Source organism: Kogia breviceps, chromosome 19, assembly GCF_026419965.1.
Source record: "Kogia breviceps isolate mKogBre1 chromosome 19, mKogBre1 haplotype 1, whole genome shotgun sequence".
Taxonomy (NCBI): Eukaryota; Metazoa; Chordata; class Mammalia; order Artiodactyla; family Physeteridae; genus Kogia; species Kogia breviceps.
In genome coordinates this window covers 15864816-15888557 of record NC_081328.1, presented here as the reverse complement: position 1 = coordinate 15888557, position 23742 = coordinate 15864816, and the positions used below count along the sequence as shown (strand labels likewise).

General features: G+C 55.5%; 1 protein-coding gene across 5 annotated transcripts in view; it reads left to right on the top strand.

The window, feature by feature from the left end:
* The window catches only part of KSR1 (kinase suppressor of ras 1), a 148341-nt gene that overhangs the window by 113770 nt on the left and 10829 nt on the right, over window positions 1–23742 (top strand). For 2 of the 5 annotated variants that reach the window (XM_059047916.2, XM_059047915.2), the window contains exons 5-17: window positions 794–798; window positions 3354–3414; window positions 7061–7144; window positions 8742–8803; window positions 8898–9004; window positions 10730–10898; window positions 13249–13290; window positions 15788–15839; window positions 16637–16685; window positions 17482–17861; window positions 19482–19578; window positions 22718–22851; window positions 23584–23715. In XM_059047916.2, coding sequence (XP_058903899.1) covers window positions 794–798; window positions 3354–3414; window positions 7061–7144; window positions 8742–8803; window positions 8898–9004; window positions 10730–10898; window positions 13249–13290; window positions 15788–15839; window positions 16637–16685; window positions 17482–17861; window positions 19482–19578; window positions 22718–22851; window positions 23584–23715 — 1374 coding nt within the window. Of the gene's footprint in view, window positions 1–793; window positions 799–2713; window positions 2798–3353; window positions 3415–7060; window positions 7145–8741; window positions 8804–8897; window positions 9005–10729; window positions 10899–13248; window positions 13291–15787; window positions 15840–16636; window positions 16686–17481; window positions 17862–19481; window positions 19579–22717; window positions 22852–23583; window positions 23716–23742 lie in introns of those variants that run through there. The other 3 variants (XM_067022193.1, XM_059047917.2, XM_067022194.1) reach the window with 3 other exon arrangements.

Here is a 23742-nt window from a genome sequence, read left to right as displayed (position 1 = left end):
TTTTTTTCCTTAAAAGAGTGTTAGGAGGGCTCTGGTCTCATCCCCAGCTCTGGGTGGAGAACAGAGCCTCGGGCAGATGACACCACTTCCTCAGATCCCACCGTTGGTGAGCTGGGCCTTGGGCCCTGAGATTCGGAGTCAGGTCCCCACAAAGCCACCCAAACTGGCACTGACATGGGTGCTCAGGCCACCCTGCTGCCCTCAATGAGCCGCGAGGGTGGACTGAGTGGCCTGGGTTCCCAGCTCTCTTCGTCCCTGGGACAGCGGCACCCCCGGGAGGCATCGCTCAGGGCACGTCCTGGCCTGGCCCTGTTTGGGGGCTGCCTCTCTGCTCTTACAGCTGTCCTCCTCACCTCCTGCCCCAGCCACTTCCTCTCTGGTTGCCTGAGCCCCCCTCCTGCCTGGGCCGAGCACCCCTCCTCCCAGGGCTCTGGGCAGGGCTCCCACACCTGTAGGCACATGACCTTGGGAGACTGTGAGCCTGTTTCCTCAGCCGTGAAATGGAGTGAACTCTAATTACCATGCAGGTGGCTGGCGAGGCTTAGAAAAGCTAATGTATTAAAGTGCAGGGTGTAGCTCCGTTGTCCACTGGTCGGGGGCTGGGGGAGCTACCTCTAGCCCTTCTCATTGAGGAATGTTCCCCGGTCACTCAGCCAGCCTGGCCCTATGCCCCAGGGGCTCAAAGTCCTCATCCAAGTATCTTGCCTGCTCCCGCCCAAGGGCTGATGTTCTGGGGAACACCAGGCCAGTGTAGTGACATAATCCTACTTTCTGTCTTTTTTGTCTCCTGCAGGTTTGGTAAGAGTGATTCATTTTCATCCCCTCTGCCACCCAGGAGTCCTGTTTGTGTCGCTGTCCCCATCAAGGGTGGATTTCTTCGACCCTCTCTTAGTCTGCTGGCCTTTCCATGGTCCAGAAGCAGAGGTGCTGGGCAGGAAAATAGCTCTAGGACAGGGAACCTTCAGATGACGAGGTGGCCCAGCCCAGCCAGCAGCTGCTCTGAGAAGCTGAGACCGTGAGAGCGTCACAGTCCGTGGACAGCCCTATGGGGGGGCCCCACTTGCACCTCGCTGCCCCCCCCAGGTGACCTCTGGCAGGGAGTGTTTACAGGCTGGGCTGCCATGGTGATGCCTCGCCCCCGGGAGAGAGGCACTGTCTGTCCGGTGTAGGTGGACGGTAGCCGTACGCAGAGCCTAGCTGACATCTCGGGGCCCCTCTGTTCAGGAGAGGAACTTCCATGGAGGCAGGAACGTGGTTGGCTCTGAGTGAGGCCCTGAGAGATCGGAGGGTGTGACTATCCCCTTGGGAGGGGATGAGGATGCCTAGGCAACCCCTGAGTCCCTTTTCTACCTCTGGGTCGAGAGCTGGTTCTTGCACGTGGCTGTGCTGTGGGGCATCCCTCTCCAGAGTCAAAGTAGAGGGAAGTGACCTCTGGGGGTCTGCTTTTGATGGTCTCGGTGGAAATGCAGAGACGTCTGGCTTTTGCCTGAGCAAAATAGCAGCTTATTTTTGTACTGTACTGAGCTGGCTAAGCAGAGTGAAGAGGCTGTCAGCAGGGTCTTAGACATGTGGAGGGGCAGTGACTTTGCCAAAATGGATCTGACTGCAGGACCACCAGGGTGAGAAAGGAGGGAGGGGGCACTTCCCTGTCCCCAGGGCACAGGCAGAAATTCCCAGGGCCCTTCACAGAGGCTTGGAGGAGAATCCAGCACTTGCATCCCTAGGACAGCCTGGCCCTGCCATCTTCCCAGTTGCTATAGTAATTCAGGGACCATAGCAGTGAGGCTGCTTCCCCAGTTTTCCAGCAAGGCAGAACGATGCCTTCAGGACCAGTATTTCATCTCCATCAGGGACAGCCTCATCTTACCTCCCTCCTATCCCAGGCCTGTGGCAGACATTACAAATCAATCGTAGGTTGCATTCAGAGATAGATGGTTAAAATCTCATTTTCCCGTAGTCTGTTTCTCCTAGACTGGCAACCTAACCCCTTTTAGACCCATGTGCTTTGATGGCTTTGTCTACTGACTGGGGTAGGGTGGCCCTCACCCCCAGGACAGAGTTGGGAAGAGGCAGCCCCATGGCAGATGTGCTGGCGAGATTGTGGGTTCAACTATCAGGGGGTGGCAGAGGCCTTTTGTTTCCGATCAGACTCCCCTTGGTGTAGGAGGAAAAGTCAGTACCTCCATCACTCCCTTCTCCTGTGGCTGGGTGTGTGGTACTTGGCCTTGAGTGAACCATCACTTATTGAGCACCAGCTGTGTGCCAGGCCAGCATGGGGTGGAAGGCTGACTCAGAGGGTATGAGATGACCACAGATCACTGGGGCACTGTGTTCCTGACCTTTCTGGGTCACAGATCTATTTGATAATTGGATAAAAGTGTAGACTCTCTTTCTAGGGGAAAGCCCACATCATTCCGCTTACCAGTCCAGAGGGTTCCCAGAGCTCCTGAGGGTTCCCATCCATGGGCTCAGTTAAGAACCCCTGCTCTAGGAGGAGATAGGCAGTGCTGAGTATAGGCAGAAGGGAGGGTGGGGAGGAGGGGGGTTGCCCTGGTGGAGGAGGGGAGATGGGGTTAGACATGTGGGCTGCTGGTGGATGGACAGATTGCTTCCGGCTGCTCCTCTACAGCCTGACCTATTATACCACGAACACCAGGGATGCCTGTTCTTATGAGGAAGCCAGGATTGGAGAGAGAGGCCAGGGTGCCCTCTAGGAAGGCAGGCAAAGCTCGTGGCCTGAGACTTCCCCAGAGGCTCAGACTGAGTGCCCGGCTGGGGCTGGACCACGTGGGAGCAGGTAAAGCTTCACCTCGTCTTCCCTCTACCTGCCGGGCTCTGGCAGTGGTGGCTCTCAGAGCAAAATTCCCAAGGCGCTTGTGACTGGAAAGCTAGGTATGCCACATGGCCGACCAGCCTCAAAACCTCTGCTAAGGGTCAGGCCGCTTCTACTCGCTTACCAAGCAGCAACCAGAATTGGTGGCCTGTGGGTGCATCCACAAGGAAGCGCAAGAGACGGGGTGAGGGGGGGGAGTGGAGCTGCTGTCCTCACCTTGGCTTTGCCTTCTGCCAATGCTAGAAACCTCACAGGGACCATTTCCGAACCGTCTGCGGAGGCTAAGTGGTACCGTTTGTTTGCGGGGGAGCCCAAGCGTGTGGGTGACCACACTGGCCCACCTTGGTCTCGCCTGGCCGTCTCTGTCTTGATTAGATGCAGGTTCAGGGAACTGTCCCTCTGCCATATGGTGGGTCTCCGTACCGCCCTAGCCTGTGGTGTCTGCGACAGAAGGTCGCAGGCACACGCCGTCCCCAGCAGGGCCCCCTCAGCCTGCCTGACCTGGCCCCTTTCCCCGCAGATCTCCCGCATGGATCCCCACAGATGGTACGAAGGGACATCGGGCTCTCGGTGACACACAGGTAGGCCCCCCTGGGCTGGGGCGGGGAGGGGGCACAGAGCTGGGCTGGGACCTATATATGCCGAGCCTCCACCAGGGGGGTCGCTCTTCATTGCATGGGGAGGGGCTGTCCCGACCCCCGTCTCTCAGGGCTCTTTGCCTCTGGTCTGTCTGTCCATGCCTCTGTGGACACGGCCCGGCACCCACCTGGAGCCCCTGCCTGTCACCAGCAGCCTTTGGGACTTTCCTGCCCCTCCTGGGTCTCTTCCGCACTCTGCTGAGGGAAAACACAGGTCCAGGAGAAACAGGGTCAATGGCCCACGGAGGAGGGGCCGAGAGCGTCCTCTGGGTCCAGCACGACATCAGTTACGTGGACATAACTGGCCACACATCAGAGCCCCGTGGAACTTGCTGAAACTCCAGACCCCATCCCTAAGGTTCTCGGGTTGCCAGTCTGGATTCCAGCAACCTCCGGTGACTCGCACTCACGCAGCCGGCGTGGCTGATGTGGACCCCATAACGGGGACAGCCCAGCGGCCTCGGCCTCAGCGCTCGTGAGGCTGGCGTGTGCTGCCAGCAGCAGCTCCGGGCGGCGTCTCGTTCCGCCCCCTGCTGTCCCCCACTGCCTGTGGCCAGCAGGATGGTCCCTTGGGATGCGTGCTCTGGCCGCCCCATTAAAGGATGCTGTGAACACAACAGGGCCCACTCATTTCCCCCCCGGAGCGTGAGCTGCACTCCAGCCGGTGTGGGAGGCCAGCCTCAGATCCTCACCCGGCGGTGCAGCCTCGGCTCGCAGGAGACTTGAGTAATTTGCCCGAGGTCACGCGGCCACCGAGTCGCTGCTTGAGCCCCGTGGCTGGCGCCCAGGCACCTCTGTTGAGAGCCTTGGCAGGGCCGGGATGCCTGTACCCCAGAGCTTAGGGGAGAAGAGTCTCCGGCACCAGGGGAAGCCGTCTGAGTGAAGGTCTAAGAGCCTCCCTCTGTCCCACCCGGTGTCCAGTGGAATCTTCCCAGCCGTGAGAGAGCAGGACCTCTCCTGTTCCCTCTCCGCTTGGGGGCCCCCCCATCGCCTGTCGGCAGGAATCCCTCCCAGCCTCAGTTTCCCCCTCTGCGGCTGGGACTTGCTCTCAGTCCTGTCGTGAGGATAAAATGGGGTGAAGTACACTTGAGCCTCACGCGTCCAGCCCCGGGGAGTGCTGGGTATATAACTAGCCGGAGAGAGGCCGACTTATCCGAGGGACACCAGGATCAGTTTTGTTTCATTTTTGCCGTGGCTGCACCTGGTTGCACAGAGGATTTGCCAGCTGGACCCCGAGTGTTTCCCAGGCTGCTGCTCCCTTCCACCCGGGCAGCAGTACCCCTCTTGTCTGGCATGGCCAGGCTGCCCTGCCTGCCTGGGTTCCGGGCGTGGGTATGGGACATCACGGTCATACCCTCTTGGTTTTTCTAAATTCATGATCCGGGTCTCTCTCGACAAGAAGCTCTGAAGGTTTTTGGTCTAATCGTGAGGGGAGAAAACTGTTCCATGACGCTCACCCAGCCCCTTCCACCTCCCTGGCACCTGCCCCTTCTCCGGCAGAGCCCCGCCTCTCATTTCAACCTGCTTTCAGGACTTCCTAGTGGAGATCATCTCACTTACCACTGAGCTGCTCCCCTTCCCCCCATGTTGACATGAGAGGAGATTAAAGACCAGAGAGAAGGAGAGTGTGGATCCCAGGGTGGCCGGATCGGGGCTCCTTAAAAAGCATTCCAAGGGGGTGGGCGTCTTTGTCCTTGCCCCACAAGCTCCCATCTTTTTTTTTTTTTTTTTTTTATGCTGTACGCAGGTCTCACCGCTGTGGCCTCTCTGGTCGCGGAGCACAGGCTCCAGACGCGCAGGCTCAGCGGCCATGGCTCACAGGCCTAGCCGCTCCGCGGCATGTGGGATCTTCCCAGACCAGGGCACAAACCCATGTCCCCTGCATCGGCAGGCGGACTCTCAACCACTGCGCCACCAGGGAAGCCCCACAAGCTCCCATCTTGGCTGAGTAGAAACAGCGACGTTCACGCCCACAGTCTAGGCTCTGCACATTTATACAGCACACGAGCGATCCTCCCCAGATCCCTGTGAGGGGAGAGTGTTGGCCTCATTTGCAAAGGCTTTGACCCGTCCCACAGCCAGTAGTTGGCAGGATTCAAAGCCCGTGTGGTCGGACCCCAAAGCCCACGCTTTTCCCCTCATTTTCTGGCCCAGGGGTCTCTTATAGAGCAGTGCTCTGGTTCAGAGACCTGGGGTCCCGGGTCACACAGGGACTGTGTGACCTCAGGAAAGTCACCTAACCTCTCTGAGCTGGTTTCCTTGCCTGTGTACTAAGAATCCCAGACCTGCCTAACTCCCAGGGGTGGTCACTCCCAGGAGTAAGCTAATGTTCATGGATGCATTACAAACTGTTCCCCAAATACTGTTGCTGTTTGTTCTGTTGTTACTATGATATACAATGCTTTTAAAAATCTAGTCCTCCAAAAATGTGCGTTCTTTCTGCCCTTAGGCCTCCCCACCCTATGAATGGACCTTGGACTTTTTCTCTGGAGGATACCACCCACTCTATCCCCATCCTCCTTTCCAATATATCTTTTGTGGTTTTTAAAAAATTTATTTAGTTTGGATTGAAATACATTTATAATTCAAACCTCAAGAGGTCTGAAAGGGTACATATATGACAAAAGTCCTCCTGCTGCTGTCACCAGTCCCCAGTTCCCCCTATAGGCAGATCTTGGCAGTTTCTTGTGTGTCCTTCTGGAGATATTTTTATATAAGCAAAGACATATGTATATTCTTCCACCTCCTTTTTTGTTTTCACACAAATACTGCATACATTATACACACTGTTCTAGCCTTTGCTTTTTTTCTTTTTAAAATCGCGGCATAATTTATATAGAGCTAAGTACACAAATAAATTCTTACATATGTATACACCCACATATACCACCCAGAGGAAGACTCAGAGCATCCACATCCCAGAAAGTTTTCTTTGGCTCTTCCCAGTCCGTAGTGCTACCACCCAGAGGTACTTTTCACTTCTGTCATCATAGGTTCGTTTTTCCTGTACTTGAACTTCATATAAGTGGAGTTGTGTTGCATTGTACCTTACTTTTTTCACTGACAACATAATTTAACGATCATTCCCTATTTGTGCAAAAAGAGCTTCCTTGTTTTATTTTCCGGCTGCGTGGTATTCGGTTGTGTGCATGGATCATACTTTATGCAGTCAGTCGCCTGTACACCTAAACGACACAGCTTGTTTCTTGTCTTTTCTGCCACAAACGTGCTGCAGTGAGTAACCTTTTCAGTACATCGTTTGACACCCGTGGGAGTATCTGTTGGATGAATTCCTGGGACTGGAATCGCTCTGTGTGGGCACTTATGGTTTTGATTGCTTTTGCCAAATTGCCTGCCAGAGAGCTGGCATCGGTGACCACACCAGCTTTGGGACTTTGGCAATGAAGACTTTGTGACTAAGAAATCTGAATGCCTGGGGGAAGCAGTGGCCCCTGGGTGTGCCTGCCCTGCATGCGAGAGGGTGCCCGGGCCTCTGGGATGGAACCAAGTCTCCTGGTCTCTCTGCGGCTTTGTGGACCCTTCTCCATCCTGGCCCCTCTGAGCATTTCTGTGTGTCCACCCCCTGCAGGTTCTCCACCAAGTCCTGGCTGTCGCAGGTCTGCCACGTGTGCCAGAAGAGCATGATGTTCGGAGTGAAGTGCAAGCATTGCAGGTGATGGGCGGGGCAGGGCAGGGGTGGCAGAGGGGAGCAGACTCCATACTTTTAGTTTAGTAATAGTGTTGCTACTTGATTCTTGATCTTAGGTCAAGTCGGAGTTCAAAGGAACTCCTTTGAGAGTTCCTAGACCTATTCATAATCTCAGCACACCAGGGAGTGATCAGCCCTCTCTAGGAAGATTATAAGGCACAGCACTCTTAGAAGAAGGGAATATTTGAGGTGGGCTCTGAAGGATGAATAGAAGTTTACCCAGTAGACTAAGGAGGAAAGAGAATTCCAGGCCAAGAGAGCATCTTGTACCAAGGCAGAGAGGAATAGCAGGACTGTTCTGGAAACTGTAAGGAGTTCTGAAGTTTAGCCTTACGTGTTAGCACACAAGGAATGGGGAAATGGGGACAGGGAATGGTAGAAACAGAGAAGTGGCTCATGGTACTTACAGAAGAGAGTGAGGGGAGAATGTAGATTCTATACACATTCAACCTTTTTTCCTACTATTGTGGTTTCTGGTAGGAAAGAAAGGCAAGGATAGTGAACAATGTAGGGTGAGCAGAGTCTGTCCCCTGCTGCCTGGCTGCCCTCACCTTATAGAGGATGGACCTGGAGTCTGCTCCCGGTCTGCTTCGCCCCTGTGTTGCTCTGTGACCTGAGGCAAGGTGCTTGACCTTTCTGGGCCTCATTTTTGTGAGGTATACATCTGGGAAGATGATTCCAGGTCTCTCTGTCCATCAGGATTTTGCTCCAAGAATCTGAGTTAGTGTGTATAGTTAAAGCATTTGGGCTCCTGCCAGACCGTAGGTGATGGGTCTCATGTGTGCCAACTGGTTAAAGTGTAGTTAGGAGAGTCATCAGGAAAACGCAAAGGAGATGCCAGACCTTTCTCACCAGTCTAGGTCTTTTGTGGCTTCTGGCCATTTGGCTTTAAATTGGGGACCTCCAGCTCCCTTTCAAGTAATACCTTTCATGCGGAGAGCACAGGATAACCTCTGAGCCCCAGGCTCTCCTGCAATTGCAGTGAAGTCGGTAGAGCCCCAGCCTTCAGCCCATTTGATCAACGAGAACCCCAAGAGGGGGTTCAGCAGGCAGAACCAAACCAAGAATCCAGCTCTTTCCACTCCTGCCATTCTGGTCCTCAGACCACGTGGCCTGTGTAGGAATGCAGCAGGAGGGGCTGCCCCTTGCTTCCCTGGGACCCTTTGGTCATGGAAACATTTTCCTTCTGATTCATCTCTTTTAAGGTCAGACTTGTCTCAAGCTTTCTGAACACGGGTAGAGGGTCTCCTTTTGTTTAGAAAAGAGAAACCGCTGTGTGACCCACAGCAAGTTAATATGGGTGTACTCAAACCTGCTTTGACGTGAAGGTTGGACTGGTGATAGCAGGAACATGGTCTCACTCACCAGACAGTAGCTGCTATAGTACTATTAACATCAGATGTTCTACACACTTAAGCTAATGTTTGTTGAGACATTTGTGGGAATTGAGGCAGTCATGGTTGAGTGTTGCACAAAACTTCCAGGCAGAGCTCCTGAGCCCCTGTGTGTGTCCCGGGGTCCCGTGTGGCTTTTCGTGCACTGACCCCGCCTTCTTTACCAGGTTGAAGTGTCATAACAAGTGTACAAAAGAAGCCCCTGCCTGTAGAATATCCTTCCTTCCACGTGAGTGTTCTACCCTCCCCCCTTCTGGATTTGGGGGGCATCTTTCTTGAACCTGTTTCCTGCTGATGGTTACAATGCCCCTCTTTTTAAACAGTACCCAGGCTTCGGAGGACAGAATCTGTCCCGTCGGACATCAACAATCCGGTGGACAGAGCAGCTGAGCCCCATTTCGGAACCCTCCCCAAAGCACTGACAAAAAAGGTATGATGTTAGGCGAACCCTCACCCAGGGTTCCGTTCTGTGAAGCACCCCCAATATGGAGGTCCAGCGGGGAAGCATGATACTGCAATCCGCGGTGTGTGGCCAGAGGGTGGCCTTTAGGGCTCCCATATTTAGCCACTTTGTAGATTTCACATTTGTGTCCAAATCTTAGTTATGTGCCCACACCCCGCCCCCATTTTGAGCTACCGTTTCCTGAGTACTTACACTGGGTCGGGAACTTTTTCCATTGGTATCTCATTTGATCCCCACAGCAGTTCTAAAAGTCACGTGCTGCTATCACCTCCATTCTTTTTCTCTCTTCGGCCGCTCCCACACGGCTTACGGGATCTTAGTTCCCCGACCAGGGATCGAACCTGCGCCCTCGACAGTGAAAGCGCAGAGCCCTGACCACCGGACCGCCAGGGAATTGGGTATCACCTCCATTTTACAGATGAGGAGATTGAGCCCGGGGTCCCCCGTGAATGAGAGGCAGGCCCAGAGTGCGTGGGTGCTGTGAGGTTGTGCTCCCGTCGGGCCCCTGACCGCCTGCCTTGGCGGCTGGCACACAGCAGGCAGCGAGGCCACATTCGTGTTGAATGCTGAACGAGTAAAAAACCCCGTGAGGCAGCAGCTGACGCCCCTGCTGTGGAGACAGTGCACCGTGTGGCTCAGAAGGGTGGGGTGATTCATCCAAGGTCACACAGCTGCTGGGTCGGGGCTGGGATTCAACCTGCCTCGAGCTAGCCCCCCGCCCTGGCTGGCCTGGCCTGACCGGGATGGAGGGTCTGGCCTGGACGTGTGAGCGGACAGAGTGAGGGCCAGTGGATGCAGCCCCCTCCCCCCTTTAGCTTGGCAACAATAGGCGGTGTGGGCGGTCGCTGGACGGTGAGGCCCACTGCATGGCTTTGATGGATTCCAGAGTCTACCGTGCATCCCAGAGCCTTGAGGGCCTGTAGAGCAGAAACCGGTTGAGCTTAGCATCTAACCCAACGTGGACCCAATGTTTTTGACCAGGAATCCCTCCCCAACCCCCTGAGGAATTGGTATGTGGTCTGGGAAACACTGGTCAGGCCCAGGGTCCCCCCCCCCGATGTAGACTCAGTCCCCCCAGTAGCCCTCCCTCCCTCAGGTGGTCCTCTGGCCTTGCCAGGGCCCACGCCACTGAATGTCCTAGCCGGCAGCTCCCCCTGCTCAGTGGAGGGAGCGCTTATTAAGCACCCACTGTTACCACCCACTAAACAGAGGCTTGTCAGAGGCTGAACTTAATTCATTAAAAGACCCTACTCTGTAGCCAGAGCAGAGCCAGGCCCTGGGTGTATGACGAGCAGGTGTGGTCCTTGCTCTCGGGGGACACACACGGCATGGTGGAGAGAGAGTCTTCAGAAAGCCGCCCAAGACGCCTGCAGCTGACAAACCGTAGTTCAAGTGCCCTAATGAAAAGTGCTGGGAGCCATGGGAGGATAAAGGGGAGGAGCACGCCCCAGCCAGGACTGGGGAAGGGCTTTGGGGAGGAAAGGACGTTTGAGCGGAAATAAGAAAGATGGGAGGAGCCCTCCAGGGGATGGACGTTGAGGTACGCATCTCCCTGTCCCGCTCTTCCCTTGAATATTAGACCCATAAAACGCCAGGACGCCCTGGCTGACCTCCTCCTTTTTAGGTGGGGAGGGGTGGGGGGCAGGCGGGGCTGGGCGGTCCCTGCCACTGCCTGTGTCTCTGGTCCTGCAGGAGCATCCTCTGGCCATGAACCACCTGGACTCCAGCAGCAACCCGTCCTCCACCACGTCCTCCACGCCCTCCTCGCCTGCGCCCTTCCCGACGTCATCCAACCCCCCCAGTGCCACCACGCCCCCCAACCCCTCGCCCGGCCAGAGGGACGGCAGGTTCAACTTCCCAGGTACCACAACTTGGGGCCTTCTCGGGCCTCAGGGGTGGGGTTGCATGTCCCTTCTCTGCACACCCCGGCAGGCTCAAGGTCAAACACTGCCGCCAGTAAGAGCACTTGCCGGGAGCCAGGCTCCGTGCCGAGCTCAAGAGCATCACCGTATTTAAACTGCTGTGATTGCACCCATTTTACAGATGGGGACGCAGGTTCAGAGGGAGCAAGTGGCTTGCTCTGAGCTCTACAGCATGTAAGCTGCAGAGGTGGGATCAAAGCCAAGTCTGATGTAAAGCCTGGGTTTTTTTTTTTTTTTAATTTATTTAATTAATTTATTTTTGGCTGCATTGGGTCTTCGTTGCTGCGCGCAGGCTTTCTCTAGTTGCGGAGCTACTCTTTGTTGCGGTGCGCCGGCTTCTCATTGAGGTGGCTTCTCTTGGTGCAGAGCACGGGCCCCAGGCACACCAGTTCAGTAGTTGTGGCTCATGAGCTCTAGAGTGCAGGCTCAGTAGTTGTGGCGCACGGGCTTAGTTGCTCCACGGCATGTGGGATCTTCCCGGACCAGGGATCGAACCCGTGACCCCTGCACTGGCAGGCGGATTCTTAACCACTGCACCACCAGGGAAGCCCCAAGCCTGGGTTCTTGACCTGATCCCAACGCTGCCCTCCCATGCATGGGGTGGCTTCTCCTGGGCATCGTTCACTCACTCGGCTCTTCTGAGCTCCCAGGAAGCAGGACAGGCAGCACGGGGAGCTGGGGCGGGCCCAGAAGGCTGGGGCGAGGGAATCCGGAGCTCTGTGGCTTACCTGCTCTGTGATCTGGACAAGCTGCTTAAAGGGGCGCTTTCGTTCCCTTTGCCATAAAACGAGAGACCATGTGAGGCTGGAGCTAGGTTATCCCCCTTGTATGGATGAGGCCACGGAGTCCACCGGGGAGTGCATGCCAGAGCAGAGCTGACCTCTGACCATGGCCCCGGCTGCCCCGGGTCTATAGGGACAGGGACCCCGCAGCTCAGCCAAGCCTGGGGTGTCCCACCTCCCCAAGGAGCAGAGCAAAGCCCACTCACCCATTCAGGATTGACCTCCAGCCCTGGCCTCCCAGGAGGCTCCTTGCAGTTGGTCTTGGCCCTCGGTGTGTTTCAGGTGGCAGCTTGCGGGACGAGGGCGGCTAGGATATTCTAGTTTGCTCCGGACCCAGCCAGGCCCACTGCCAGCTGCAGCCCGTGGAGTGCCAGGCCAGGCCCCACTTGTCACTGGCCCCTGGGGCTCCAGGCTAAGGAGGACAGAGGCACAGCTCTCCCTGTGCCAGGGGAGCCCTGGCTGGGGCTGCTTGCAGCTGGCAGGAGGCCAGGCAGCCTCTCTGGGCCCATCTCCCCAGGGTCCCAGGGACTTCTTTGGGGGGATGGTAAGACTTTTAAGAATCTTCCTTCTTTTTTCCTGCCCCTTCACCTTAACACGCATGTGGCTGGACATCTCCCGACATTAGTGCGTCGTCCCGAGCCCACCTCTCCCTCCCCGGAGGCCCAGCGAGGGCCCCTGCGCCATCCCCTCCTCCTGTTCTGCTCTGTCATTGTTATGCTCTGAAACCGGGCCTTCTGCTGAACGTCCTAGTTTGGGTTTTTCTGAAAGGAAGGGCCTGTTTGAAAAACAACAGCCAGTGAAAAAGTCCTTTGTGTGATGTCAGCCAGAGCTTCTCAGCTTTCCCTGATGTCCCCAGGCTGGCCTCACATTGTCCCCTGCACAGAGCCCTCTCTCTCCAGGATCTGCTCTTTCTCTCTGGTCATGGGCTGGGCTGGGCTGGTCCGGCTGTTAAGGTGGGATGGGACCTCCTCCTACCGCCCACCCACTCTGTATTGTGGGGAGCATTTCTGTGTATCTCTGAGGCTAACCCTGGGGCGAGGTTATTGTTTTGGATGGTGACTTTTCGCCTCAGCACCTCCAGCTGTGAATGCGGGCCGGGGGATTTTTCCCTGCTGCACACAGCACTGTTCGATGTTTTCAGAATCTCAGTTTTTCTCCCCATTGTATTTTGCCCTCCTGGGCTTATGCGTAGTTCACAGAGGTTCTAGAAGGGGGCCTGGGAGGTGAATGGCGTTGGCCAGGGCTCTGCAGCCGGGTGTTCCCTGGGGCTGGGTCTCCAAACCCCAGCCCTCCGGTGCAAGTTCCTTTACTCCTGGGGTCTCCTGCTAATAACTGCTTTCTCCCAGCTCTTTTCCTCCTTCCTGCATGGAAGCTGGGGCAGGGCAGGTGGGGAAGGGCTGCCCCAGCCCTATAACCAGCCCTTCTCCCCCAAGCCCCTGCCTCTGTCCCCTCTTCTGCTGCTGCATTTGCTGTTCTGTGTGTGACTTACCTGCTCTTCTGTTTAAAGCTGCCTACTACATTCATCATAGACAGCAGTTTATCTTCCCAGGTGAGTCCTTTGCATGGTTCCACTAACTGCCCCTTGACGTGACCCCCTCTGTCCAGCCCTCTCCCTGGGTGCCTTGGAGGTACCTGAGTCTCACACCCACCTATTTTGAGAGCTGACTGTCTGTTGAGGCTGGGCAAGGGGGGAGGTGGAGTAGCCTTGAGGCTGGCCCTTCACAGGAGCCGTGCCTTACTGGGAGGACCCTTGGCATCCATCCAGTCCTTCGTCTTGCAGACACTTCAGGCAACTTGTCCAGGGTCACACAGCTAGGAGGTGGCAGAAACCCAGTCTGCAGAATAAGGGGAGAGGATCTTTTGCTGATGTCTTATGAGCATCTGACAAGATATCTTCCTCTATATAATGGCAGGGAAACTACTACCCTGTCTTAGAGAAGGGGACGCCAGTTTGGGAAGGTCTGCAGCCTTCTCTTACTCGGGGTTGGGGCCCTCACCTTCCAGAGTCTTGTCACACAACGCTATCTGCTGGCAATTGTTGGAAATGCCTCCAGTGCAGAAAGTTTAAAGAAGAAAACTTTCAACGAGACATTCTCATTGATTCCCTTCCACAGAAATTGTTTTGTACACCTTCTGTGTGCCAGCCTTTGCATTTCACCATATTCCTGCCCTTAAGGAGTTTATACAATTAGTACTTATTTCTCTAGCTGGAGACGACAAGCAATAGTACACGTAATCTGCAACTTTAATTCTGAATTCAGCCATATGAAGGTTCTATGTGTTTTAGACAAAGACTGTAGCTAATTTTTTTTTTTCTGGATTAAACAGGTCTGTCTTGAAGTCCTGGTATTTTGGTTATTCCAGGCTTTTCTGTTCCCCAGCCCAGCTCCATTAGGGGAGTGACTGGGGACATCTGTCAGTTCTTACAGGCGCACCCCAGTGGTTTTGCAGGCTGTGCAGGCTGGCTGGGGTCAGGGCCAGGCTCCCTGAGCTGCCCTGTGGCTTCACACCCATTTTTTCCGTGGTTCCCCTCCAAGAGCCTCCCTGGTTACTACTCTAGGGTGACGTACAGGGGAGCACCCTTGAAAGCATGGGGAAAACGTGTGGCTCTTCTTCCAGAAGGGTCCGTCTTGCTCTGAAGGTATGTCAGGGGGGAGAGGAGGGAAATATAGTTCTATTAAAACAAATGTGGACATATTTGGAGCAGAATGCAAAATGCACCCTTAATATTTAAGGACAAGTATGAAGCTTCAGAGACATTTTGCCTCCCCCCAACTTGGGGTGTGGTTTCTCCCCAGACCCCCACCTCCCCACGTCCCTCCGTCCCCGTGCATGTGTTTATCTTCTGTGGCAACATGTGGGCAGCGTTGGGTGGATGGAAACACCAGGCCGCCCTTGACAGTCTGCAGACACAGTGTAGTGGTGTCTGGAAGAGCCTTAGAGGAGGCTTCCGGGTCTAGGATTCCCCAGAAATTATACACAGGTTGTTGGGTACATGTGTGCATTTCCCTGATAAGAAGGCCCACGACCTCTATCAGACTCTCCAAGTGTGATAGGGATGTTGAGAAAGCTACAGGGGTAGCCTTGGAGAAAGCCCAGAGGGAGGTGAGGGAGGTTTGCTGGCTGATGGGAACGTTCTTTGTCCTAGAGAACAGGGAGAGGCCCTGATTAGTTTAAGCCACTGCCACCTCCAGTCTCTTTTTTTGCTAAAAAGGGGAGCAAGGGGCCCACCCAGCCCTGGGGCTGCCAGCCTCCCCGAGTGCGATTAGAAGGGACCAGAGAGAACAGAAAGAAGCCAGCGGCAGAAGCAGCCGTAGGGCATTTGGCCTGTAACACGTTGGCTCCACACTGGGGTGACCATCTGTCCTGTGTTCCCTGGATATGGGGCTTTCAGTGCTGAAACTGGGAAGGCCCCAGGCTCAGGGGTCAGTGCCAGCTGCCCAATCCTGGGGCCCCCGGCGTGTGGGCCGTGCATTGCTCTCTGCCCAGAGGCTGCCCCACCAGCCACCCAAACCCTGAAGCTGAGGGGACGGGGCCCCTGGTCCCCACCAGCTGTCCCCAGAGGCTGTGCCAGGCACCACGTGACACTAAGGAGCCACCTGCGAGTCCGGCCTTTGGCCTCTGCTGGCCCGAGAGTCTCCCCACTCGCAAGGGATGTTGAAACCAGCCCCTGCCTCGGAGCCGAGGAGGAGGGTCTGGCCCACACATCCGGGAAAGAGCAACCCTGTTGCTTTTACCGCTTGCTTGTCTGGGGCGGTTTGGCCACGGGGCGGTGGTAGTGACTGAGAAGTCTCAGCCTCCTCCCCCACTGGAGTCCCTTCCCAGGGCAGAGCTGTGTGGGCAAAACCGAGGGCCGTGGAGGCTGCGTCCGTGTTCTGTTTTAGGAAAAGCCCAGAGGACGTGGCCCCGGAGCACGTGTGCAGCCCAGCGAGGGGCTGCTGGCGGAGCACGCTCAGCCCTGCGGGTGCTGGCTTTGCAAACACTGTGTCTTCCGGGGGAGCGGAAGGGGGGTCTCATGCCTCATATTTGTTTTCTGTTTCCTCCAGACATCTCGGCATTTCCTCAGGCAGTCCCATTCGCCGAGGCGGACAGTTCCCGGTAGGCAGCCCTGCAAAGCTTTCTCCTCCTTGGGGACTTGTTAAAGCTGGATGCACATCCTTGACCGCCTCCCACCTCCGCCTTTAAATCTCTGACCCTCCCATTCCAGACCTTGCCATGTACCTGGGCGGCCAGATGGGATATTGCCTGTGATCTCGTGAACTCAGCCGTAGGGTTTTAGTTGCCTCATGTTGGTGCAGTCAGCACGGGGCGGGGCAGTCTGTGAGGCAGGAGCAGTCTTGTGATCCGGGAAGGCCGGGCAAAGGGCACTCGGCGTTAGAGAAACCTAATTATATGGCTTCTGTTTATGGAGCCCTCCCTGTGTCAGGCCATGCTGAGTACTTGGCTCACCTTTTTTTGTATAGTTCTCAGCCAGGTGTAAAGTAGGTATCATCCTCAACATACAGATGAGGAAGCCAGCTCAGAGAGGTTAAGCAATTGCATCCAGTCACACAGCTCAGGGAGCAACAGAACCAGTTCTCAAGTCGAATTCCAAGTCCTGTGCGTGTGCTCAGAACCCCACACTGGTTGTCAGATTCGAGAGGGCCTTGACGGTCACTGCCCACCCGCCGGCCCCTACCACCCCCAGATTAAGTCTGGAGAAGGCCAAGGCCAGAGAAGGGAAACGGCGTCTGGTCCTCGGCCTCCTGTGTGTTTCCACAGCATCCTGACTGCCTTTCCCACGGCCAAGTGGGTCAAAGTAGGGATCCAGGCCTGGTGCCCCTTTCTCAGACCTCACACGGGGAGTCTGAGACCTGGCCTCGGGGTCTCTTTGACAAACGCTGTTTTACCCTTAGGCTTGAGAACCAGCCCAAAGCAGATGTGTCCGAGGATCACGAAGCGGAGGTGAGTGATGACGACACGCAAGCCGTCGGCGGTGCATCTCTCTCCTCTCTCGCCGGCTCGGCACGTGGACGGGTCTGGGGAGCCTGTGGGCACCGGGCCCTGCTGAGGGCCACCTCAGGTGCCCACCCGCCGCAGCAGACTCGAGCAGTGAACGTGGCAGGGAGAGCAATTGAGGGTGCCACGAAGCAAGCTTCCTTCTCCCTTTCCGTGTTTTGAGGCTACAGTAAACGCTCCATTCCCATGGTTTCACCCCCAGCCAGAAGGCCTGGGCCCCAGCCCGGGAGACTCTCCTTTGGTCTGTCCGGGGTGGGGCCGGGTGTGTGGACTTATCAAAGATCCCCAGGTGATTCTGACTGTAGCTGGGGCCAAGAATTGCTACCTTGACCCTTGAACCAGTGTCAGCCGAGCAGTGCAGTGGCTTAAAGATCCTGAGCAGACGGCAGACTGATTTATTCCTATACAGAGGAGAGTCAGAAACTGTGTGTTTAAACAAAAGCATAGCCAGAAAGGGTGAATGCAGTCCCGTTCTTCATGCCAGGGGATGTTAATGCTCTCCCCCAGCGATTAGATGTCACTCATAGGTGGGTCTTGGAACATTAGCGGGGAAAAAGGGCCAAGCGCCGTAGTCTGTGGCTTAGGACGTTGAGGCCGTGCGGTGCGAAGTGACCTGCGTACTATCCACAGCAAGCCCCGCAGAGCTGCGGCTGGAGCCCGGGCTTCCTGACCCCAGGCCCCTCTGCTCCCCGCCTGCCCGCAGGGCTCCTGCCCCCTCTATCCCCTCCTCCTCTCCTTCCAGGCCGAGGAGCCCGAGGCCGGCAAGTCAGAGGTCGAAGACGACGAGGACGAGGTAGACGACTTGCCGAGCTCCCGCCGGCCCTGGCGAGGCCCCGTCTCTCGCAAGGCCAGCCAGACCAGCGTGTACCTGCAGGAGTGGGACATCCCCTTCGAGCAGGTAGAGCTGGGCGAGCCCATCGGGCAGGGCCGCTGGGGCCGGGTGCACCGCGGCCGCTGGCACGGCGAGGTGGCCATCCGCCTGCTGGAGATGGACGGCCACAACCAGGACCACCTGAAGCTGTTCAAAAAGGAGGTGATGAACTACCGGCAGACGCGGCACGAGAACGTGGTGCTCTTCATGGGGGCCTGCATGAACCCGCCGCACCTGGCCATCATCACCAGGTAACCCGGCCCCGCTCTCCCCGGGGTGGCCGCCTCACCTGCCCCTTTCCCTGGGGGCCCCGTTTGTGTGGACACCCCGAGGGCATGGAATTTTCATTTAGAGGGGTACAGAGAAGAAAACCAAAAGTGAGGTGTCATTTCTCCATCATCTAACCCCATCGACATTAAATAAGTAAATCAGTGAAACGATACCTGAGAATAGAGAAAATTCAAATGTTCCAGAAAAGTCTAAAGTGAAAACCAGTCTCTTCCCACCCCACCCGGGTGCCTCTCCCCAAAGGTGGATACTGTAAACAGTTCCTTATCACGCCTTCCATCAGAATAAAAAAATTTGTATGCACTCATGTTTTTAAACTATTTATCTCTTTGATTTGTAACTATTTATGCGTTTGTAAAAATACACACCAAAGAGCCTACTGGTTACCTCGCCTTCTTCACTGGAGTGCAGGTCTGAAGTCTACTCGAATCTTAATACCCGCAGAGTGTTCCCGTCGCGCCACGTAGCAGAACCTCCCGTGGTGTGCTGGTAGATGTTTAAAAACCAGCTCTTGGGTGGTGGTGAGGGAAGCTCTAGCATTGATACATGGCATCTGTCAATTCCTGTGGTGTAAACACTCTCAGCACAGTTGATTTCAAGTTACCAATATGGTGTCACTGAAAGTGGAGTGGAATTGGGTCGAGTCCCACACCTGGGCTCTGGGTTCTCTCTGGAACCCGATCGCCGGTCCTCCCCTGATTTATCTCAGCAGCCCTCTTTTACTGGACACTTTGTCATCATGAACATCTCTGTTTCCATATCTTGGTGAACTCTGGCGGTACGTGTGTGGGGCTGGGTCAGAGTGCACGTATGTCACGTTTTGAGGTACATTAGAATCTGCTGAGGGGGCTGGAACACAGAAAAGCAACCATCAGCCGATATTCCAGACCTTGAGGGTCCAAGAATCTTATCTCCTTGGAGATGATTCCTAAAAAGTAGCCCCTGCCTCAGATGGCTTAAGTCAGCTTCTCCCTGGAGCAGGGGAATGAAGCTACACATTCTTTCTGGGTCCTTCCTCACTCGGGGTTTTAGGAGTCGGTACAGGTGGGGACCACAACATACAAGCCCCTTATCTAATAATCACTCTGACATGGCTGACAGCCAGCCCTCCCCTCCTGCACACTCCGCATTGTAATAAAATCCCTGTGATCGGAAAATAACACGATCCTGAAAATCATTATGGTAAGCCCAGAGCCCCGATGCTGCCTGGTTATAGCCTGAAAAGGCCAGATTCTTCCCTGGCTGCTGAGTTTGCGTGGGCGTGTTCCTGCCTCGAACTTCCACAGAGGTGGGCTGCTCTGAATTGCCAGGAGGCTTGGTGCACTGAGTTTCCTGTTCTCAGGTGGGCAGGCCCTAGGCCTCGGGGAACCGGTGTTCTTGCCCACTCGGGCCGGGCCCCCGCAGGAACGGGCATCAGGCTAGTTAAGCATGAGGGATTTGGGCACCCAGGGTCTAGGGGACAGAGAGAGCCCCCTCCCAAGGCTGGTGGGCACAGCTCTGCCCCTGCTTCTCCCCGGCTCCAGAGGGGCTTGGGTTGGGCTGCACAGGCCCCAGATCTCTGCCTGACCCACCACTCCTCACAGCTTCTGCAAGGGACGGACGTTGCACTCGTTTGTGAGGGACCCCAAGACATCTGTGGACATCAACAAGACCAGGCAGATCGCCCAGGAGATCATTAAGGTGAAGGGGCATCCAGCTGGCTCCAGAGTTCCTGGCTGTCCCCCAGTCTGTCTGACCATATCAGGGTAGTGGTGGTGGCTTCCCTGTCTTTCCCTTTAGGTGGGGCACCTCAAGGGTGGGACCCCCATCTCCTTCCCTCTGTCCCTGTCTTGTCTGCTGGGAGCTGGACACCCTGGAGAAACTCGGTGGGTTTTAAAGACAGATGGCTTGAGTTTGAATCTTGGTCACACCAGTTGTGTGACTTCGGGCAGGTCGATTAGCCTCTCTGAGCCTTTGCTTCCTCCCCTGTGAAACGGAGATGGCAGTGTCGCCTCCCTCATTGGATTGGTGCAAAGGTAAACTGGGATAATCCATGGAGAGAGCGTTGGGTCCAGGGCCAGCGCTTGGTGAGAGTCTGTTAGAATTGATTAAGGTTTGGGACAGGGGTTCTGCCTTAAAGTTTCCAAATCCAAGTTTCATGAGGACAGGCCTTCAGGCTCAACTCAGGCAGCCTTTTTTTAAAAAAAAAAAAATTAATTAATTAATTTTTGGCTGCGTTGGGGCTTCATTGCTGCGCACGGGCTTTCCCTAGTTGCGGCGAGCAGGGGCTACTCTTTGTTTCAGTGCACGGGCTCCTCATTGAGGTGGCTTCTCTTGTTGCGGAGCATGGGCGCTAGGAGTGCGGGCTTCAGTAGTTGTGGCACATGGGCTCAGTCGTTGTGGCTCACAGGCTCTAGAGCGCAGGCTCAGTAGTTGTGGCGCACGGGCTTAGTTGCTCCGCGGCATGTGGGATCTTCCTGGACCAGGGCTCGAACCCGTGTGCCCTGCATTGGCAGGAGGACTCTCAACCACTGCACCACCAGGGAAGCCCCTCCTTTCATCTTTTTAAAGTAATTAAACAAAAATGAAAGAAAAGCTTATTTGTTGCTTTATTTAGCAACAGACAGGCCCAGAGAAAAACTAGATTAGTGCTGGATAGGGCTTCCTCTTTCCCGGTTCTTGTTTTTGCAGAAAAGCTTTCTCTTACCAGCTCCCACCAAGTTTTTGTCCCTTTCCTGTTGTTAGTCTTTCCTACTTTTCTTTTTTCTCCCTCCCTCCTTGCATCTATAGTGTGTGTGTGTGTGTGTGTGTGTGGTTGGAAAGGAAAAGATAAAAATCTCAGTGACATTTATGAACACCAAGATTTCCACGTGACATTTCCATGTGGCTACACTAATGCATTAAACTTTTGCAGCCCCCCAAACCCAAATATCACACTTACGCCTTCATTTGTAGTCTGTCTCATTGCAGAGAAGTTGGAGGGAGCTGCAGAGCGTCGCACCTGCTCTATGATGGCCCCAAACCCGCTGGGCCCTGCTCCACACTCTGCCCAACTCTGCCCTCTTCCCCCAAATTGTTCTCTCTCCTTATCGTCAGGACACTGTGGGAGTCCGGTTGCTGAGTTAGGTTGAATGAGCCATCTGGAAGATTCCAGGGCAGAAGAGAAAAGTTGTTCAAAGGTTTTGGAGCTGCAGAGCCAGAAGCTTCCTCTCTGCTGGCTTATTTATTTTCCCCATCCCCCTTCTTCTGAGAACTTCTAAACCACTTCCTGTTGTACTCATCTCTGATATTTTGAGGCTCAGAATATAATAATGGGGCCTTGACCTTTGGTTAGAGGGCTTGGGGGCCACTCTAGAGGCATTGTGAAATTATGGGAAGGAAGGAAGGTTTGTGTTCCAGACCTGGGCACTTTCTATCTTCTGTCTGGCCATTTGAGGCTGTGACACCTATTTTATAAACAAGGCTCAGAGAGGTACAGGCACTTATCCTCAGTCACACAGCTGGTCCCTGTTCAACCCAAGATGGGATCTTGGCTCTCTTTGGTCACTGGGGAAGCCTCGTGCCTTGGTTTGGTTTGGGAAATGGGCAGACATTTTAAGAAGGATCGTTTTACATTCAGGATGGCGTTTTGGGAAAGAGCAAGTCACTCTTTCCTGGAACTCCCTGCTTCCGTTGCAGGATGACAGCTCTCAACAGGCCTGAGGGAAGTGGCCACAGTGGACCCTGACCCCTCCCATCTCTTGCAGAAGAGCACCTGTCTTGTGTAAACTCTTCTCTGACGCGCTCCAGCCCCGCTCGGTCTGAGCTCTGGGCTCTGCTGAGTTCTGTCTGCTTCTGCCTCACAGCTCATTCTCCTATTTCTTAAATGTGGCTTGCTGTTTACCTCTCCCCTCCTCACCCCAAGATACCTTTAAAGTCAGGCAGAGTTCTCACATATGAAGCACCCTTGATGTGGGAGATTGGGAGATGGGTTGACACGTGCCTCTTTCTGAGCTGGCAGGGATGCCCGTTTCAGTCATGCATCTTGTACAGTGCCCGCCTTCTCCCTCCCCGCTCCCCGTTCCCAAGAGCATCAGAGCATCAGGGTACCTGGGAGTCCTGGGTTTGGCCTTGGATGAGATCATGCCTGCATCAGGTCACCCACATGCCATGCACCTGGCAGTGTTCAGTCCAAATAGAGCGTTGGTTAGAAATCACCCAGCCCTGCCCTGTCACTTGGCAGGTTGAGGAAACTGAGGCTTAGAAGTCGAGTCCAAGGCCCCACAGTGAAGTAGAATCTGGGCTGGATTTCCGTCTTAGTCCAGGACTTCTACCGCAGCACAGGTGGTGGGACCACCTGAGTTCAGGGGCTCCCTCTATGGGAATTCCTCTCTGTTCCCCAACCCTACCCCTTGCCCAGCCTGAGGGGAGAGGCCAGCAAAGCCTGAGAGAGACCCCAGATCACTCAGGTCTTGTGTAACTTGACACAGAGAGTAGCATCCCAGTGAACCTTTATATACTTCCTGACCCCCAGCGCCTCACCCCTCGCCCCTCCCACACCTCCTCTGAGGATAAGCTGGATGCCGGGGGCGGTGCGCTGACACAGCAGGAGCGCGAACTGGCTCAGATCTCAGCAAAGCTGCTTAACTGCGGTGTGGCCTGGGGCAGGTGGCTTCCCATCTCTGAGGCTGGCTTTCCTCCTCTGTAAAAAGGAGACACTTACACTGCACAGGGCTGTGAAGATTAAATGAGGGGGTGGGGTAGGGCATCCCGTCCCGCTCCGGGCCCGGCCCAGAGTAGGAGCCAAGTCATTCGTCATTCATATCCCTCCGTTCCTGACGTGAGGCTCGCTGTCTTGCAGGGAATGGGGTATCTCCATGCCAAGGGCATCGTGCACAAGGATCTCAAATCCAAGAATGTCTTCTACGACAATGGCAAGGTGGTCATCACAGACTTCGGGCTGTTCGGGATCTCAGGCGTGGTCCGAGAGGGACGGTCAGTTGGCCTTGGGCATCTGGACAGACTAGGGGGGAACTGGGCGGTGCTGGTGGGCCTGAGGTCCAGCCGAGGTCTGGGCACTCACTGTCTGTTACTGCGGGGCAGCCCTCCCTGTAGAAAAGGCCAGGTCTGCTCTGGTCCTGCTCTTGTGTTCCTGGTCCAGAATCAGGTTTGGGTGACACTTAGGTCACTCGTAGTGCTTAATTCTCAGGCTGGCCCCCGTGGTGGTTGGGGCCCCTCACTCACATTTTCCCTGTATGCTCACCGACTTGGGCAGGGGACCAGGGTTCACGTCCCAATTATGAGGAAGAGCGTCAGGTTCTAGTTCCGCAGATCTTGAAGGGGGAGTGGGGATGGGGAGAAAGGCTGCTTCCCAAGCATCTGGACCCCAGGAGGGAGAGCGGCAGCCCCAGGCCAGGTTGTAAGGCCCACAGGCAGATCTGATCTCCTGCTTGGAGACGCCTTCACGCTCCCAGGGTAGAGGATCAACACCCTCAAGTGCAGCTCCCTGCCGATGCCTGTTCTTGGCCTGCTTTTCTAGAAGAGCCTGATTATCGCTCCTCTGTAACATTCCCCCAAAGCGCAGGTGCCTTGGCAAGTGCGTGACGGGTGTGCTGCTTTTCTGGGCCGTGGTGGGTGGTGTGCCAGCCCTGGGGCAGATGTTTGCCCTGCGGGCCTCTTTGCTGCTGACTGAAGGTCGTGTCCTTGCCCTGGCTTCTTGGCCTCCAGGCGTGAGAACCAGCTGAAGCTGTCACACGACTGGCTGTGCTACCTGGCCCCCGAGATTGTGAGGGAGATGACCCCCGGGAAGGACGAGGACCAGCTGCCCTTCTCCAAAGCGGCTGACGTCTATGCATTTGGGTGAGGACGCCCCTGGCATCTCTCCGC